We start from the raw sequence: 18,729 nt of genomic DNA on the forward strand, positions 1-18,729 counted from the left end.
AAGTTAATAGAATCTCGACCTCCATATTGTATTAGACTGATTGTTGATAATTCTGGTGACTGGCCAATAAAATAGTGGCAGTGTACTATGTAGCAAATAGATATCGAAAGATGAAATATTCTGCATATGAAATCTAGAATGGAGTTTTCCAAAATATTGTTTGTGAACTTTCAGTGAGCTAGTTGGACCGTATGGACTGGCGCAACGAAAACCAAATGTGTTCAATTTAGGGAGATACTTTCTTGCCTTGAATTCTTAATGTTGTGAAGATTGCAGAATATCAGAGAGACATCAGCGAAGGTAGAGTACAATTTGTACGGCGGCACTGTATGCATGGTAGAAAATGCAGTGAGGTGATATGTTGGAATGATAACGAATCACTCAACAGCTACTTGGACGACAGAATATTGCATATTCTACAGGGATGAGTCCCAAATATCAGAGGAAGACAGCGACACTTTCAATTACGTATAGCCATCTACATACAGACGAAGCCAATATATCCAGCTCTCAATCACCCGAGGCACATCACTCCAAACCCCCTCACCTCACCTCAAGAGCCAGCCAGCCACCTTTGATCATATCGACGATATTCTCGAAATTTGCCGTTTACAATATACATACATCCGCCCGCTCCCCGTCAACTTTCAAACGCCCTATACGCCGCAATTCCCCCCAAACTCTCCAAAAAGCACCCATTGCAAACCCGCAATCCAGCGCCAAACCCCTCCCATTCCCCGGATCCTCATTTCAAAGTAACACTCCACGCAGGGAACATTGAAAAAAACAATAACCTAAGAAAAAAAACCACTCGATGCACCCACGCAATCCCTTCACAGCAATCAAGGACCCCTCTCATCAAAATTCCGCCCCCCCCCCAAACCCCCAACCCCACGACAAACGACAAAAAAGAACCCCCACATCCCGAATCGAACGTTCGATGCAGCTCCACGCAGCGCAGACGCAGAATCCTTCACCTTGTCCTGCTTTTCCCCCCCATGTACCACATGAAACCCCCCGTTCTGCAGTTGCAATCCAAAGCGGTCTAAACAGATACTTCCGCATACCCTTTTTTTTCTCATATGACCCGGATTCACATACACGCATCGTGTGCCTACCATCGTTCCGATTGGAGACAGATGCTTGCGCGTGGGCGAGCGGGCGGGGGGGGGGGGAAGGGGGAGCACGATCGAAACCACAGGTATTATTTATTGACCAAGGAAGGAAGGAAGGAAGGAAGGAAGTGGAGCCACATCCACCCACCCACACATATACACATACCCACATTTACACAGCAAAGAAGAAAGAGAAAGCGAAGGAAGGGGGGAAAATAAAGTGGTTACAGTATGTATGTATGTTGTATGCAGGATCGGTTACAAGGGGGAAGGAGAAGGAGGGAAAAAACGGTAAGGTATACAAGAGGGAAGGGGTAGGCGAGAAGGGCAGGAGGAATGGACAAGGGCCGGCATCCTCTTCCCTATACCCGCCCGCCCGAAATGTAGGCCGAAATGTAGGGTAAGAATGAGAAAGTGAAAGAGGTCCCCCTTCCCCCCCCCACTTTTTTTCTTGCGAATCCCCACTTTTGGAGACTATAGTGGCGCAATATATATATGGTTGGTCTATGTGTACATGGCAAAATTCTTGTGTGTGCATGTGAGGCTGGGTGGTGGTGGTGTTGAAGTGGGTAAAAAGTGCCTCGTTTTCGTGTTTGTGTTACGGCGCGAATACGGAGGCTTGAATTACTTACCTCGTATTCTGAATTGGAAAAGTGGGATGGCTTGTGTCTTCGTTTGGAGTCTTTACGGTCTTATTGTGGAGAATATCCTTTGGAAAACAAGTAGTTGAGAAGTGTCAGGTGTTGCGTGTTGCAAGGTGAGGCGAGTGTTACGTTGCGTGCATTTTTTTGGGGGGGAAATAAGGTACGTACGTACGGGTAGGATGGAATAGAGCATGTGTAGTACGTCACATGTAGGAGCGCAAAAGTGGGCTTGGCAGTGGGTATGGGTAATGCAATGGATTAGCGGCTTTTTGTTAAGATTTTAGAGTGGTATTATACACGCTGCACATGTGTGTTTGGGTAGATGCAGGAGAATTTTACCATACACAATTCTTCACCACTGACGTATGCCTACAATGTACCCCCCCTTTTTTTTGTGCAACGTTTGATGTCATTTATGTTGGTGAGTCGAGTAATTTTGATGTGCCTGCATTTGGCGTGGCTATGTGGGTAGGATGAGAGAGGGATTTAGAAGCGAGCAAATAACACGTGCTTTGATGCATGAATTTGGGGGCTGTCTGCAGTTCGGAGGGAATCGAAAACGATAGTTTACTAATCTACTGCAGCTAAATATTGAAGGATGTTAACTTTGAAGAGCACGATCGTCAAGGCGCGCAAGATGGAGAAGGGTCATGGTCGCCTAGGGTCCAAACCTTGCCCAGCAATTGCACACCGTTCAGAGATGTGATAGAACAAGCGACAGGCCAATGCGTCTTGGCTTTGGGATTTACAAGGCTGATTACTGATCTCAAGCAGGATTCGGGGTGGGCACGATCCCGGGCGATATCGAATGTTCCGCACAAGGGCTTGTGGCCAACCACGGGCGGCGCGTCCAGGGTTGCGGAGGCAAAAAGGCTTGACAACCATGGTGTTTTGGGCAGACGTTGAGAGAGGAGCAGCGGTTGCGGGAACAAGGGATGCAGAGGATGGCGACAACAACAGGCTTGAAGGATGCTGCGGGCAAGCAAGGGCGTGGTTGGGGGGTGGGGATTGCGTAGCCACACACACACCCCTTTTCATCATCAAACAGGACGAGTCTTTGAACGGCATCGCAGGAGCCCGGTGCGGGGACCAGGGACCAGGGACCAGGGACCAGCGTCGCCAGGTGTACTTAGTCGACGGTTTCGTGATGTACAACATACATGGAGGCTGAGAGTGCGTGGCTAGGCTGGAGCAGTCGCAGGCCTCATGGTCATCATGAGGAGCTGCACGTGCTCTTGGAGGCGTCGCCTGCGAGCCTGTGGATTGCGTATTAGGTCAATGCATGTGTCGATGCAATCCCACGCAAGGCCGGCGCCAGATGGCATTATGTATGTATCCAAGTACAATCCATAGAGATAGACGAGCGGTTTGTCGCTCTGGTTGGGAGATGGCCGTGGAGCTACGGAGATCTAGGTGTAGAGGCACGGCTCAGTAGGCGCGATTGACGGATTGCGGAAGCGGAAGCGGGAGCCGCTCACCGATGAGTACCTGGACCCATGTGCAGGCCAATTAAGCGGAATCGATCTATTGTTACGGGCGGCACGACAGATCTGAGGTTTTCTTCTTGCATCTGCGAGTGCATCGGGGCAGGCGGCTGGGGGGGCGTGGTGGGGGAGCGGGTGGCAGAATGGCAGACTGAAGGGCAGAGAGGAGGGCAGGCGGCGAATAAGGCCGAGATGGGGCCGAGCGTGTCGTTGGGGTGGCGCCCGCTGCCCGCCTACTCACCAGCCAACCGCCACCACAGTGGAAGCAGGAAGTGCGTTCAGAGCTCCAAGCGACCGATTTGAGCTGCCTGACTGGCTTGCGATTGGCAGATAGCCATGCCGGCTGCCGGCATGGTGGCACCTCATGCCCAGACCTCACACTCGCGCCGCCACGCCACATGCGCCTGTCCGATTACACCGCGGCCTGCATCGCAAAGCCGCAGGCACACAGCACCTCGCCAATCTGCGTCGCCACTTGCCGCACATCGCAATCGTCGTCGGGAGATCGTGCATCGTCGTGACGGCTGTCTGGTTCATGGTTGCAGAGTACCGTAGGAGTAGACCAAGGGAGTGAGTGCTGTCGTTCCGAGCCTCCTCTGCCTCTGCCTCTGCCCACCACGGGCACGGCCCCGCCCTGGCCTCGACCCAAATGCTGTGTATGCCACACCACACTTGTTGTTGTGGTTCCTTTTCGAGCGCTGTGCATCGGATGTTGTCACGGATCCTGATAGCCGTGCCTCAAAAGACAACAGCAGGGACTCGAGGGTCCCTCCCTGGTGGGGCTCCTCAAAATACATACACCTCGGCGATCTCTCTGATACCAGCGCCGCAAGCACTGACTAACCCGTACTGCACACGTCTCTACAGGCCTGGATACATGGCCGCGGGATACTCTAGTCTTGCCATGTATTTGGAAGCCTTGTGCTTGGCCCATACACACACTTTTGTCGCCGGTAACCGCGACAGGCGAGCGCGGTACCTTTTTCGTCCTTGATCAATCAACCAACCTACCACTAAAAGTGTCAGCAAGTAGACATGTCCACGCATAGTGTACACCTGCATACCGACATGCCTGCAATGTACTCGCCATCTCTGCCTCTCCACCCATCCACCCACCATCGTTCGCGGTCCCGCTATTTCGGATCGTTCAGGCACATCGGTATCGCATTGTCAGATCATGCACCTCAGTTCTGTTCAAGTTAGCCTTGTTCGCATAATCCCTGCCCCTCATGCGCCTGCCTCGTTGATATGACACAAACTCGTCATTGTCATCTTCCGAATGCAACCTGCGCCTGCCATTCAACGCCAAGCGTGCTAGCTTGTAGTCGCGTAATTCAGAGGCCATGCCCCGGGTACAGCTCAAAGAAATCCCTGATCAATGGGCTGGCAGGCATGCAGCACAGTCTTTCGGTCCAAGATGAACACACCTACACATGTGGCTCCACTGCCAACATGACTCGCGACACACCCACGCACCTACACCCACATACACACCACCTCTGTAATCTCATCATGTGGCTCATCTTGGTCGCGAGTACTCCATCGGCGCCACCCACCACACGACCAAAAATAACCCATACAACATGGGGCCGCCACGTTGGACCGTACTCCAAGTACAGTCTACGCGAGCCGTGATCGTCCCTCCTTTACAGACACCAGCACGGCATCGAGGCCTCTGTCCAAGTACGTATGACTATTGCTGTGTCAGCGCGAAGCTTTGCTGCAAGTCCTGCATCTAAGCAGCCCGTCATGTCGAGTTTCAGGTCATTTGGCCCTACCCATGCAATACATCGCCTCTAGGGCAGCTGGACTGTGTGCATCCTGTGGCCCAGTGTAATAAACCTCCGAGCATAAAGGCGAGGGTGAGGGCAAGAGTTGAGGGCTAAATAGGAAGAGGGATTCGGACCTTCAGGTTCGCAAAGGGTCTGGATGCAGGGATATAGAGGAGGCCTGGGAAAGAAAACTGCAAAAGGATGAAAAACAACAGATTGTCAGCGCGGTCATTACCTGAGGGCAAGCGCCCATGATCCCTTCCACGTGTTGTGGCACGTTGCGGCCCGCTGCAAAGCAAAATCTGACCCGCTTCCAGCCTGGATGAAATCGAAACAATTACTGCGAAACAGTCTACGTTCAATCCAACGGATGGAGCACAAGTTGCATCTAACAGACCTTGGACTGGTCGCGGGAACAGCTGCATGACACTCCCATATCTCTCGCATGACAACATGGTCGATAACCATCCGATGCCGTGCATTGCATCTCAACTGACGGGGACGCTTGTCTCGCTTATATGCATCTTCAAAATATTTGCGGTGAGAGTGGGCTATATGCCCATAATGGCGAGATAAGTGAACTTTTTCGGTAACACAGCCGAATGCGAGCCCATGATGGTCTTGATCCTTCTGGAACCCACCTTGGATTTTACCCGCCTGAGCAAATGTAATGCTCGAATTTTCCTTGCTTGGTGCCGGCATACCCCATGACTGCCAACGATATATGTATGTATGTATGTACGTATGTAGGTAGGTAGGTAGATAGGTATGTATGTATGCAGATGCCGGTAGAGACGATCGAGATATACCCATGCATGATTTTGCTGTAGTATGACGCCTGGATTTATCCGGACCATTGGCCTCTGATGCTCATGGTCGGATCAACGTCGGAATTAGGTTTTCTTCCGGAGTATTGGAAGCAGCAAGGGACAAGTACACCTAGGGTCAAGGTCTTTGAGGCCTCTTCCCTGCACCAGCCTGTCCGGTGAGGAGTGACGCTGCACTGCGAGACAGACAGGTGCGGGTGCGAGATCAGACATGGTTGACATTGGTCATGCAGCACAACATGAGGCCTCGGCGGTGTGCACGGCGCCAGACATGCGGTTGTTGACCTGCACAGCAATGGGGAGTCAAATCTACTACACGAGGGGTAGAGGAGCGGTGACATCTGGCTTGCCGGCTGGAACGTACGAGTTGTTGTTGCTACTACGTCCTGACATGATGCGGTGAGGGAGTGCGTGACCGGAGCCATAGTCGAGGCACTTAGGGGAGTAGATGCGTTTGATAGATGCGGCCATGGACCAGGGCAGCCGCATTGTCACATAGTGTTGTAGGTATGTAATGTGTGTGTGTGTGTGGGCGTGTATGTGGGCGTGTATGTGTGTGTGGGTGTGTGCAACTAAGTAGGAGGAGGGCAGGGAACATGGTTCATCCACATCGTCAGCGGGCGGGGAAGGACTCGGGCCTGTCCGTTTGGACACTTGACACTGCCGCTGCCTCGATCGTCTAACCCAGGTGAGCCTGACAGGACAAACAGTGCGCCTTGACGCAGCGGGTGGGAGATCCGTGTGTCCTGGAGAGATGGGCCTAACGATTGACGTGCATACCATGAACTAGTGGAAAGCTCTGAGCGACCCGCCTGGGGAGTGAGCAAGCCTGCCCAGAGGGCGTCTGCAAGGATGAGGGCCAGGCTAGTGGGTGATCGCAGGTCGCATTTGCCCGAACAAGGGCCGCGGCTTCTTGCCGATGGTTCCGCGCACCGCCGCCGCTGCTGCTGCCGTCCGCATCATTGCGCTTGGACCAGCGCATGATTGAAACATCGACTGCACGCTATCAAGTCCATTTGGCTTGTTGTGATGCCGACCACAACGAGAGCTCGCACCACCCTAGCTTCTGCAATGCCGCCTCATTGGGTGCGTCGCCATGGCCGTTGTGCAATTGGCCTGCCAGCCCTATCCTCTCCATGGCTCCCGACGAGGAATCCTGTCCTTGGGGACGCCATGTCACTCGACACCGCTGTCCTGTGCTTGTGCTTGTGCTGGTGCTGGTGCTGGTGCTGGTGGCCACGATACTCTACATGCATGCTGTCTGTATCCAAGTATACCACCCACCAACGGCTCTCCAGCCTCCGCCGACGACCTGCTACTGCTGCTGCCGCTCGGCAAGGGGGAGATGAGGCAGACGAGGCCATCTAGCCATAAGCCCAGTGCATGTTTGAGGCTACTGCAGGTCCACTATTCGGGATGCTGAATTTCCTAACAAATTCAGCCACGCATCCACAGCCGTCATAGCCACTGGGCCAGCAATACGCAATGGAGAGGAAGAGCCGTCAAGACAATAGGGACCCCTGTGCTTGGTGTCATCGTGGCCAGCACCGAGGTCCAAGCAGCGCCTCGCTAATCGGGGCAGTGAAGGGGTCTCTGCAAGGCTCCCGTGTGGCACAGATTACATCTTGATGCCAGCAGCTAGGTGCCGGATCCATGTCAAAGGGGGCTTGCCACTTCCCACGCGCATCTCAACACACGAACGGTCGAGCTAGCCGGACAAGTGAGGGGGAGGGGAGGGGAGGGGGGTCTCACGCCAGAAGCAGCTTCGAGTGCATGTTATGGTGATGTGGATGGCGACGACCCTGCCTTACTGTGGCCGTCTCGAAATCGGCATTTGTACATGTCGAGGAAACTGCGTCTATGTTGCATGTCGCGCGTACGCTTCACCATCTCTAGTTCAGACACAGACAGACAGTGAATAAAAGTAGAGGGATGGCATGAGCGCAAGGTCGGCATATCGGAATTCCGTGCTCGGTCAGAGCTCTCACACTCTAGTGTACGTCAATGCTCTAAGAGAGTGATGTTGCAGATGGTTGAGTGTCCATGGCATTAGCCTGGGATTGCAAATAGGCCATAGTAAAACGGTCGTAATCAGGCTGCTCATGATCGGCTGCGACTATCTCAGTACCCGCAAAAGCCACACACACACACAGGCCTGCTCATCGGGTAAGGGGGGAGATCGAGAGCTCTGGTACTAGAGGCCGTTGGCTGCGACTTGAATCGCGCAATAGCGACGGTGCACCAGGCAAGAGTCGACGAGCAGGTAGCGGGGCTCTAGAGTATGTCGGCGACGATAACGCCACGGGAGATCTGAGTTCACAGGTGGAGACAGCTGATGGCGGGTTGCGATGGGGGGTTTGATCGTCTGTGACACCCCCGGCGTCTGTCCACTAGGTGTACTGACGCCTTGAGGAAGGTTCTAAACGTGGCCAGGACGCAGATAGAAGGGTGTAGCAGAAGCATTTCGACGTAGTACTAACCCGAATCGAGGGGCAGGGTTCCGTCCGACCGCCTCAGTGGGATGGATGTCGTGTTTCACAGTTGCCGTATGGCGTGAATAAACAAATCGACTTGGGGCGACGAGCAGAGTACCCAGGCTTGGCGCGGGGCACGTGACGCCGCCCACCTCCACGGCTCCACAGCTGCCCCATCCCAAAACTTTGTCTGTCCGCGCAAACACCCATCTTCCAAACACCGACCAGTGCGTCGAGCACATTTGAATTGCGCAACCAATGCCTTGAGCATCCGCGCTGATGGCGTTGTACGCCAGGGACCTCGACCTAGCGCCCAGGTGGGGCGGTACGGCCATCCACTGCCCCGTATGACAGTCGGGGGTTCCCATACAAGCTAAAGGCAGCTAACGTCAGTCGGGAAAGTTACAGTCAACTTTACGTCCGGGCGGAACTACAGATTACCTAAGGTACTTCGCAGCCCGGGCGTGCAATTCGCGGGTGTCCTCTGATGAGCTTATTCGCCTTTTCCCATGATTGGCGCTCCGAGGAGGGCTTCATATGCGGTCCCGTCAACGCCCCGGGAAGAAGCGTCGACCGCCACGACGCCGGCCAGTGTTAGATGCAATAGCGCAAATCTGCAACCACGTGTGGTTGTACGGGACACCGAGGGCCGCGCTCGACACTACGCTGCCACACCAAGACGAGAGGCAAGCCACGATAAGCCTGCAGGCGATGATCCTCACTGGGATTCCCGACCAGGCCTGCCTCATTCTTGTGCCTGTCAGAGGGGTCGAACGCGCACACCACTGTCGAAACAAAGTGGCAATGTTTCGACAGCCTCATGCGACTCCAACCACGCGCTGGAAACGTGTGTCAGAGCCGTGCCAGAATCGCTGAGCGCCGTTGACCCTCCCTCATGGCCCACCGCCCCATTCAGTGCGTGGTTCTGGAGAGCTACCATGGCGATCTATGTTTCGCCCAATCGAGCGTGGCTTGGGCGGCCTCGATGGGACGACCCCCACACTGCACATGAGACGGCGACGCCATGGGTCTGTTCACACCTGGGACAGTACCCCGGTTCTGCCCTGAGGCTACATCCTGGTCGCATGTCGTGCCCCGTAACCCCCCCATAGCGCCCCCTGCCGGTCAGCTCTGCACTAGAACCACCATCCACCACTGCTTGGCCTGCATGCGAGAGCGATGTTCCTTGTCTCTCCTGCTGCAAGCATGTCCGCTCCAGTCTCTAGGCCACACGGGCTCCACAACAATCACCATCCTTGCTTTGCGGGATGCTCACAGGTGGTAGTGGCCCTTCATATGTAAAGACCAAAAGGCTCCCCAATCCCAACCAGATCGATCGAACAAATCTACAATACTCCCACGTCATCCGATCTTGTATCTCCATCTCATCACCCTGTTGCCGTCTTGATACCCTCTTTTTTTTCAAAAAAGCTTCCGGCCCAAGCCGTACTTACCACCTTCTCTCCTGCTTTGTCCCCGCCCGTCTCATCCGCGGACTATACCATCAGTACCTCACCGTCTACTCTGTGGTACCGGCTTCTTTCCCCTAGCATGGCCGCTGTTGTTGCACCTCATCAGTCTGGTCTTTGGCAAGAACGACGGGAACCCTCCTTTCAAATGCCCAACATGCACAGCTCTAGCATGATCCCTCAGTACGACACTTCGCGCGCCGCCACCAGCGCGCCAGTCTCGCGGAGCTTCCAGCCCACTTCTACACAAATGGACATGAGCATGCCTCTCTACCCTTCCAATACCCACGCGACCACTGTCGCCTCCTACCAGCAGCCGGGACCATTTGGATACGAACCTGCGCCGAACCCATATACTATGCAACAGCCGTCATACTACCAGTCGAGTATCCCACACCCCGTGTCTTACCCGCCATCGACCGATGTTCAGCAACTTCCAACAGTACGAGATGGTCGAAGTCTCTTCAACCCTCTGGTCAAGGCCGAAAGCACATCGCCTCTTCAGTCGAACCCGATCTATGGCGAAACATCTTACCCATCCGATGCTAAGCGTTCTAACTCCGTCCCGACAGAAGGCACTTCTGTTCACTTCTCGACCGACGTAGACACTCTGATGAAGGCCATCCAAGCAAAACAGACCACCCCTTCCGAGCCAGTGGAGCCCAAGGTACGCAATCCGCACCGTTTAAAAGTATATTGTTTAACCAGAAAGCAGGAGGACGCCACCAAGCCTTCTCAAAAACCTCGCAAGCGCTACCAATGTACTGTCCCTAACTGCAACAAGAGCTTCTACCAGAAGACTCATCTCGAAATCCACATCCGCGCTCACACTGGAGCCAAGCCATTTGTAAGGCTATTGCCTCGTTCAAACATTTGCATCGATCTGACCTCGACTGTAGAACTGCAAGGCACCAGGTTGCGGACAGTCATTCTCGCAATTAGGTAACCTCAAGGTGAGCTCTTCCATTGCCACCTATCCATGTAGCATACTAACATGGTCAGACACACGAGCGACGACATACTGGCGAGCGACCCTACAGTTGCGATATCTGTGGCAAAACCTTTGCTCAGCGGGGCAATGTACGAGCACACAAGATTGTGCACCAACAGATCAAGCCCTTCACCTGCAAGCTTGACGACTGTGGCAAGCAATTTACTCAGCTCGGTAACCTCAAGGTGTGTACTGCTGCGAAACGCCTCGATCCTGCGATCAGACACTAACAAAAACGCAGTCACACCAGAACAAGTTCCACGCCACTACCCTCAGATACCTCACGACAAAGTTCGCAACTATCAGCATGGGTGACTGGGTGTCCAAAGAAGACAAGGAGCTCTGGGAGTACTTTGCATCTCTATACAAGAACTCCAACAAGGGCATCAAAGGTCGTGGCAAGGACAGGCGCATCTCAGCCATGTCGTCCGCCTCGTCTTATCCTTCATCGTACCCCGCTATGCCAATGGCCTCGATGTCCCGAAGCTATGGTGGATCTTTCCACCATAGCAGCGAACGCAGCAGTCGAAGCTCCTCCATGTCATCCGATACCATCCAGCGAGTAGACAGCGCATACGATTTCAACGTTCCCATGCCAACAAGCTTCCATCATCAACCTCAAGCCAATGGATACGACGAGATGGGGGGGTTCCGGTAGAGCAAGCTATACTAAACACTTCCTCGACACGGTCGTCGACTTTTCCTATGGGCTAGGGGGGTTCTTGGGCACGGTTCGGGCGTTATGGGACATCGGCGCTGGTTTACAGTTGGGATTTGAGGCAACGGGTGATCAGTACCCCAGCTAGCGCAGCAAAGGGCACTGCCTTTCATTTCACATTGGTCTTTAGACGGTAGTCTCATGGCATCGCTACGCATTAACAGTAATGTCTTTCACGCATTTCCATGTATCCTTATGCGCTAACCGCAACCAAAAAAATCATGTATACGTATCAGAGCTAAGGGATTTGCTGTTTGTAGCAGCGTGTACGCGCTGAACATTGTATCAATAGTTTCACAAGTAGGATAGCAATCAACTTTGGGTCGAACAAGATACCCTGTAAACTGTTTGGTCTGGTGGTGCGCCCCAGTCGCGAGACTGGGGGTCCAGATGTTGCGTTGTGCAAAGACACTCACCGCTTGATGAGCAGTAGTGAGCTAAAGCCTACATACATACATTGCGCATGCTTGCTGCAAGACAATCCTTCGACCTCACCACAGCTGACTTCCAGTCGCCACACACCACATCGCTTCAAGGGGGGGGGGGGCATATGCACTTACGATGTCGACAACGGGAAGCGAGGTGGGCCCGGGGAGTTTAATTGTAGGGGGAGAGGGGAGGGGGGTGACAGGATCAGTGACCTTGGGTACAAGAGTCCGGATTGCTGAGGGGACTGGACAGCGACAGGACAGTTTGCCGCGATGAAGTCGGCCAGTATAGGTATGTGATTGGATGACGGTGTGTCCGCCTGTTCCGCGACTAAGAAGCAGCCTTGATATGGAGAGTCACGTAGCGCAAGTTACATGGCAGTGCCTGACAAAGCCGCACAAAACGACCGGGTGGTCAAACCTTGCGTGGGTAACTTTGCAAAATCTGAGCAGCTCAGCAGCAGTGCGGATGCAGTCATCCGGCCAGGTAGCAGAGAGGCTGATGATAAAAGACACTGACTAGTAATCTCGTAAGGCTGGTAGCGAGGGGACTTGAGTTAGAGGATTCCGTCTCCGCCCAGAGTTGCGTCGCAGAACCTGGCATCAGTGAGCCTGTTGAGCGCTCATTGGCCCGGCAGAAAGAGATGCTCATCCCGCACTCCCGGTGACAGCCAGATCTCAGACTAGTCCGCTTCTTGCCTCCGGTTTCAGGCGGACATGTACAAGCATGTCGATGGAGTCTTGCCAAAACGGCCACTCCAAACTGCGGCCAATGACTAAGTCTTACACTCGATATGCTCCGGGGCGCCGTGGAAAAGTATGCTTCCCCCCACCTCCCCTGGTCGAGCAAGAGGCAAAAAGGAGGGTTCGATGTTGCCATCGCGCGGACCATCATCTTCAAGATACGTCACGTTGGCGTTGTTATCTCTGGACCATGACGTTGGGAAACGTGATGACGATGCAAACGCCCAAGGGATTTGGGTCAAAAGCCTCACTTTTTCTTATTTTAGCTTCGAGGCCAACTGTTCGCGACCAAGGCCACGAAGCCACCGACAAAAGTCGCTCGTCGAATTGACACTTGACGCTTGACATTTGACACCTTGGCCCCTCCTAGCCATGATCAGCATCCGTACTAGCTGTCGATCTCTTTTGTCTACGCAGGTCCAGAGCCTTTTGCTCCCTGAGAGATGACGTCGTCATCTGCGCCATCCCAGCCAGTCGCCAGGCTGGGCATGGGGCGGGTGGGAATTTTTCCGCCTTTGGCAAGATAGATGGCCATGAGTCGGGGTTGCTCAGCCCATCCAGCAATCACAGGTACGTACATAGCTACACATGCCTACATACAATAAAACGGATAGCGAGCAAAGTTTGGACCCGCTGTGGGGGCACTGGGGCCGGCGATTCAGAGGCACCACTAAGAATCCTCCTGGCCTATAGTCTAAAGTATGCTCTACCGAAATCCTACTAGTCGTCAGCCTCCTTCTACCCATGTCCTTGCCCAACCTCACAAAAGTTACGCAAACCGGACGCGAAAGATATGCCTCAACCCGCCTCATGTACCAAACGGGCTTCGTGATGATATTTGCTCTGACTTGGTTTACTGGTGGGGTGTGGGGGGTGGAATTGATTACGATATTGCGCGGCTCGGCAGAATCACGTATGTTGCATTACCCCAACCAACTGTCACTGTTGGCCATCTATACGCCACCTCGTGTCTCTCTCCTTCACTTCCTCACCTTCGTCCTTCCCTTACTACACACGCCTGATTGCGGTATACGGTACGAATAAACGCGCGTCCCCCGCCCTCTGCTAATTCGCCACGATTTTCCGGTAGTTTTCCTCTAGGTCGTGCTGAAGCTCCGCAGCGGGCCGCTGTCGCAACCGCCCGCAAAGGTCGCCGGCAGCGCACATGCCGTCTGGGCCAGTGTCAATCATCAACGCTTTTGTAGACAAAGTCGCCGTTGGCCTCGTCTGAATGCTAGCCTTTGGCCTGCGCATCCCTGGCCGTTTGGTTACTTGAAACCCTTTGATTGCGGCTTACCAATTTGTCGGGCTCTCATTTCGCCCTGTCCCGTACCGGACCTACCTAATCCACCTGAAGGAGGGCCATCCGAGTCAGGGGAGGTTTGGCCCTGGGTACCTGTGAGAAAAGCCCAAGCCTTACTCGTGACCGCGGGCCTCACTCCGTCGACTAGGTATTTGAGTCGTGCCCAGGCGGGGCAGAACGGAGACCGAATGCGCTGAAGGCGAATGCGAACAAAAGGTGGGTCAAGTCAATCTCGAATAGGCCACGCAAACATCGCCAGTGTCAAAGTATGCAAACCAGTTTGGTCGTCACCAGAACTCCGCATTGTGAACGCATTGCGCAGCTGGGAACAGCTGCTCCATGCGTTGTGCGCCGTTCAGAAAACATGCACCGCTTGCAATTCAAAAGCTTTCCTCGCAGCATTCGATCCATCACCGATCGTCCCGATCCTAGCAGCACCCCGGCCCCAGCTACCAATACTCTACTGTACTCTTCTGCAGTTCCTTCTTGTTTGGACGTTGACTACTACACCGTGTTGGTACCCGTTCCTCGGTTCATGACTCTGCAACTCCACTCTCGCGCTGCGAACCTGTGGCCTGAAACCTACGTCAAAAGTCACACGACGCCCATCACCTTGCCAAATCGGCCACCTTTGGACTCTTGAATTAATTGCAGGCACCGCATGCAATGTCGTTGTGCAGTACTTGCCCGGAGAATTTCCCGCACAATGCAGGGTTTGTATGGCGGCGGAACAATATCTCCTATGCATACTCGTTGCAGCATGCCAAACCGTAAATGACAAGAGCCTTGAAGAATGTAGAAACAAGACCGTGCGCTATGGAGGCATCGTGATTGTCTTGGGTCGGCGAGGTGATGATCGTGGTCTGATTCACAAGCGCACACATTATGCTCTCGACCATCTTGGTACCGACCTCCACCTCACTGTCTATGCACGTCTCACTTTGACAGTAAAGAAAACCTCCACTTCGACCCTGCCAAATTCCTTGCTACTTAACCAAGTGTACGCCGTGCACGTGGGCTGTGTGTAACCACTTTTCCCGCTTGGGACGAGCCATAGCCGTTTTGGGACCGACGTGCAGTCGTGCGACTGCTTCATCCAACATGTCAGACTCGGAGGTTCATCAGGTCCAAGCTACACCACTTCTGGACTCCAGCCCAACGTTAATTGAGTCACAGGCATAGATGCGTCATGCATCCATTTCCCTTCTTCACTGTTACGTTATCGCGTATGCGCTTTGCATCTCGCACTCGCATCTCCCAAAAAAATTGAAGTCGAGTTTATTGCTTCGGCCAAGTCCGCCAGTGACATTCTCTATAGTTCCAAATACCTCCAGTCGCAATGCCCGACCTTCCTAGCAAGAATGGTGGCGGTCACACAACATCTGATAGCACGCCTGATGAATAAATTCAGGTACCTGTGAAGCAGGAGAACATCGGAACTAGTCTACACATGAAACAAGTGGCATGTACCTGCAGCACCTGTATAAATGAGCATGTGCCTGTCTGACAGTGGGTTTTCGTGGAATGATGGGAGCCGGGGCGTGGTGTGACTGTGATCGAGGCCTGCATATGACACAGAAAAGAACGGGAAGCCTGAAAACTCAAATGCAAAACTGTGGCTCAGCAGCGAGAACAAGATAGGGGACAAGAGAACTGCGACTTGGCGAGAACGTGAGTGGAGTTGCTTTGGCGAAGTTTGACATTGATGATGACGAAGGACTGATAGACCTACCGCCGACTGGCGCGAGAGTCCATCGGCCGCTGCTACCAATGGCTGACTATGAATCTGAAGGCGGTTTTGTGCATACAGACGTCATCATTCCTCTCGACATGACAGTCACGTGGAAGAACACAGGTGACAGTGCGCACCTCTACAATCGTCACTGCAACATTGAACCCACGCGTTAACCGCAACACCTCGAATTCCCCTCATGACCTTGTTCGATTCTTCTGACGCTGTCCAATGCCCAAATACACGGTAAGCTTATCACGTCATACTCATGACAGACAGGTCTTTCAGGCACCACATGGTACCGGCCGCGCTTTCGAGCACAAGGAGCATGCATGAGCGGAACTTTCCATGGGTATCTCCAAGACCAATACCCTTACCCTTGGTGCTCTGTGTTCTGCAACCTCTACGTCTCTTCTTGCTGATACATCTGCTCTGCGTCGATTCTGCCGCAGCATCATGACGGCACGCTCACCCGATACACGATACACGACGACATGAGACGACCATATCGCTGTACAAGAATGCATCAAAATGCCAGCACTTCATACATCCGTATACGTGGACCGTACATAAGATATGTGATGACAGGAGTTGCATCGCATACGTGGTTATCATCACCGTTCGGTCGAATACAACGCCCAAGCATGATCCCTAACAACCAGCATATACGAAATCAGCAGACCTGTTACAATGTGCTACGGTAGATGCGTTGTCTTGCTCAGGCTGCCGAGGACAAGCTGCAATCCCATGGTACGAGTGCACAGGGGCAACATCTTACTACCTCGGGAAAGAGCCGTATGCCACTCTTGAGGCAAAAGGAAAAGGAAAAAGGTAGCAAATCACATCCTAAAAGATACATGGCGAAACATGACTGGATAAAACTGGATATTTGAACAGACCAGGTACCCTTCCTATGTCTTGGGCTCCGCGGAACTCTTTTCCGCAACGACTGTAGATCACAATGGGCGCCACACCAGCTCACTAGAGCAAAGCGCACATGTACAATCCGCAGGTCTTCGGGTATGTACTCGTGCGTGTGGGTGTGTGTGGGTGTGGAGAAGATAGCGATGATGACACGCTGCATGCGCGTTGACATGCAGTAACTAAGCATGTATGTACATGTAGATGTATGTAGCAGCGGGGAAGAAGGGATCCACGCTGTGTATACAAGGCTCACTGCAGAAAATTCCGTTGCTCGCAAATCGACTGCATTCCATTCGTCTACCACTGCCAATACCTGCATCCCTTACCCTACGAAAACGCGATTTGCCCACACGAGCTGCAGGCAAGGAATCCTCACCGGACGAGATCTTCACTGCGACGTTTCCTGTCAAAACTGTCCCTGTTTGCTGCATACCACACACCTTTGCGCTTTTCCCCCCTGTTTAGAGTTTGTGGCTAGGGTACGTACATAGGACGTACATGCTACAGCTGACCCTGATCCAGAAACTTTATTCCAAGATGAACAAGTCTGATCCTTACAAAGACAAGGCAAGAAAAGAATAGCCTCCTTTTCCCACTTCCCCCCCCACACACACACACCTTGCGATCGGTACCGCCGATGGCCACCTGACCCTCGGAACAAAGTCCCTCGATTGCCCTGCCAGCCGCCTGAGATGTCCAAAGAATAGCGTAGACAAAGCCCGTAGACAAAGCCGAGTGGCCCCATGATCGCTGCGATGCTGTTGGTCACCAAGTTTTCCAATTTCCCTATTTGTATTATCGCCACTACCAGGCCCGTGAATCCATGGTACCGCTCGCCTGGGTCCCTTTTTTAACCAGTCCGGTAGTCAAAGGCCAAAAAAAGGCCTTTTTCTTGTTGCGCATGTACATATGGGACGTAGGATGCAAGCAAGCGCTTCGTACTTAGCTATCGCTTACACATGTGTGTATGTACGTCCTTGCCCTTTACCCGTACCAACCGCCTCGCTTAATACGTAGCGTAGCTTTCTTCCCACCCTCCTTCCCCCCCCTCTCCCCTTCGCCCATTCCCCACCGCCGCGTTTCCCCCCGCCGCCGGCTGCCCAACCCCCCTGCTGAGCTGAACTCTCTGTTCAACAGTTCCAACAGCCCCTAGCACGGCGGCCGCGCTTAGCGGCACGCCTCGGCACATTGATGCGACGAGCCTGGGTACAACCGGCCAACCAAGGACGTGAACAAGTTTTGTTTGGTAGCCTAACGTTATAGCTGCATGCTTTGCATGCTGTGCTTGCTTGAATGCATGTCTGCGTGCTTTGCGCGCCCCCACTATCTCTCTCTCCCTCCCTCCCTCTCTCTGCTCCTCTACTAGCGGTGAAAAGGTTTACCCTCCATCTTCGACTCTTTCCGATCTACGTACCAGAAATTTGCAAGTGCCTGAAAATGACGGCATCTGATTGGATGCCATCGTCATGGTGGTGTGGGGATAAGACAAGAAAAGCATCATTGGTTCATTTTTGCTTTTTCCCTTCTCCTTCTCCTTCTTCTTCTTCTTCTTCTTCTTCTTGTTCTGCGTCTCGCTTTCGCCTCTTTCCCATTTTAGCATTCGCGCGACAGGCGTTTGTGGCGGAGAGAACTGGGCTGTTGGAGCCAAGTCCCTCTCTAGGTTTCTTTTCTGTGGGGATGAGACGAACGAAGTGGTTTGCGTTTGGCAAGGCCTTCACGTGAAGTAACTGTGTTGCTGTTACATCTAATCTCAACCTCCCTTGTTTATCTATTTGTTTTTGTTTTTGTTTTTGCGCTCTTTTACAAAGTAGAGTAGCATAGGTACTTCGGTACCGAACTAAGGATCATGCTTGTTACATTTCCCAACTTGCATCTTACATGATATCACCTGTTTCTTCCTTCGTTGTCCTCGCATGTATTCACCGCTGATATGCACGGCGTCGTGCCAGACCACATGACCAGGAGCTTTCGGCTCTACATTACACACACATACGAAATTCTTACCGCGCCATTTTTGTTGTTTTATGGCTTGTTGAGATGGGTGTGTGGGTTTCTCGCTATTGTAAATGTCTTTTGATTGTTTGGTTTTCAACGCGCGCGCAAA

General features: G+C 53.1%; 3 protein-coding genes across 3 annotated transcripts; all 3 read left to right on the plus strand.

Moving 5' to 3' along the window:
- Positions 1 to 9,867: 9,867 nt before the first annotated feature.
- On the plus strand, positions 9,868 to 11,434 carry COCMIDRAFT_85681 (uncharacterized protein; the record flags this gene model as incomplete). Its single annotated transcript, XM_007686247.1, has 5 exons — positions 9,868 to 10,452; positions 10,501 to 10,632; positions 10,685 to 10,738; positions 10,788 to 10,961; positions 11,018 to 11,434. 5 exons carry the CDS (start codon positions 9,868 to 9,870, stop codon positions 11,432 to 11,434), a joined length of 1,362 nt encoding a protein of 453 aa, XP_007684437.1.
- A 2,803-nt stretch (positions 11,435 to 14,237) lies between these two features.
- On the plus strand, positions 14,238 to 14,508 carry COCMIDRAFT_33510 (uncharacterized protein; the record flags this gene model as incomplete). The annotated part of the gene is made up of 2 exons (XM_007686219.1): positions 14,238 to 14,322; positions 14,357 to 14,508. 2 exons carry the CDS (start codon positions 14,238 to 14,240, stop codon positions 14,506 to 14,508), a joined length of 237 nt encoding a protein of 78 aa, XP_007684409.1.
- Positions 14,509 to 14,556: 48 nt separating this feature from the next.
- COCMIDRAFT_85792 (uncharacterized protein) lies at positions 14,557 to 14,963 on the plus strand (the record flags this gene model as incomplete). Its single annotated transcript, XM_007686248.1, has 2 exons — positions 14,557 to 14,872; positions 14,923 to 14,963. Coding segments are annotated over 2 exons (357 nt in total), but the record flags the coding sequence as incomplete, so codon positions are not given.
- Between the last annotated feature and the right edge of the window lie 3,766 nt (positions 14,964 to 18,729).

This window comes from Bipolaris oryzae, assembly GCF_000523455.1.
Source record: "Bipolaris oryzae ATCC 44560 unplaced genomic scaffold scaffold_17, whole genome shotgun sequence".
Lineage (NCBI taxonomy): Eukaryota > Fungi > Ascomycota > Dothideomycetes > Pleosporales > Pleosporaceae > Bipolaris > Bipolaris oryzae.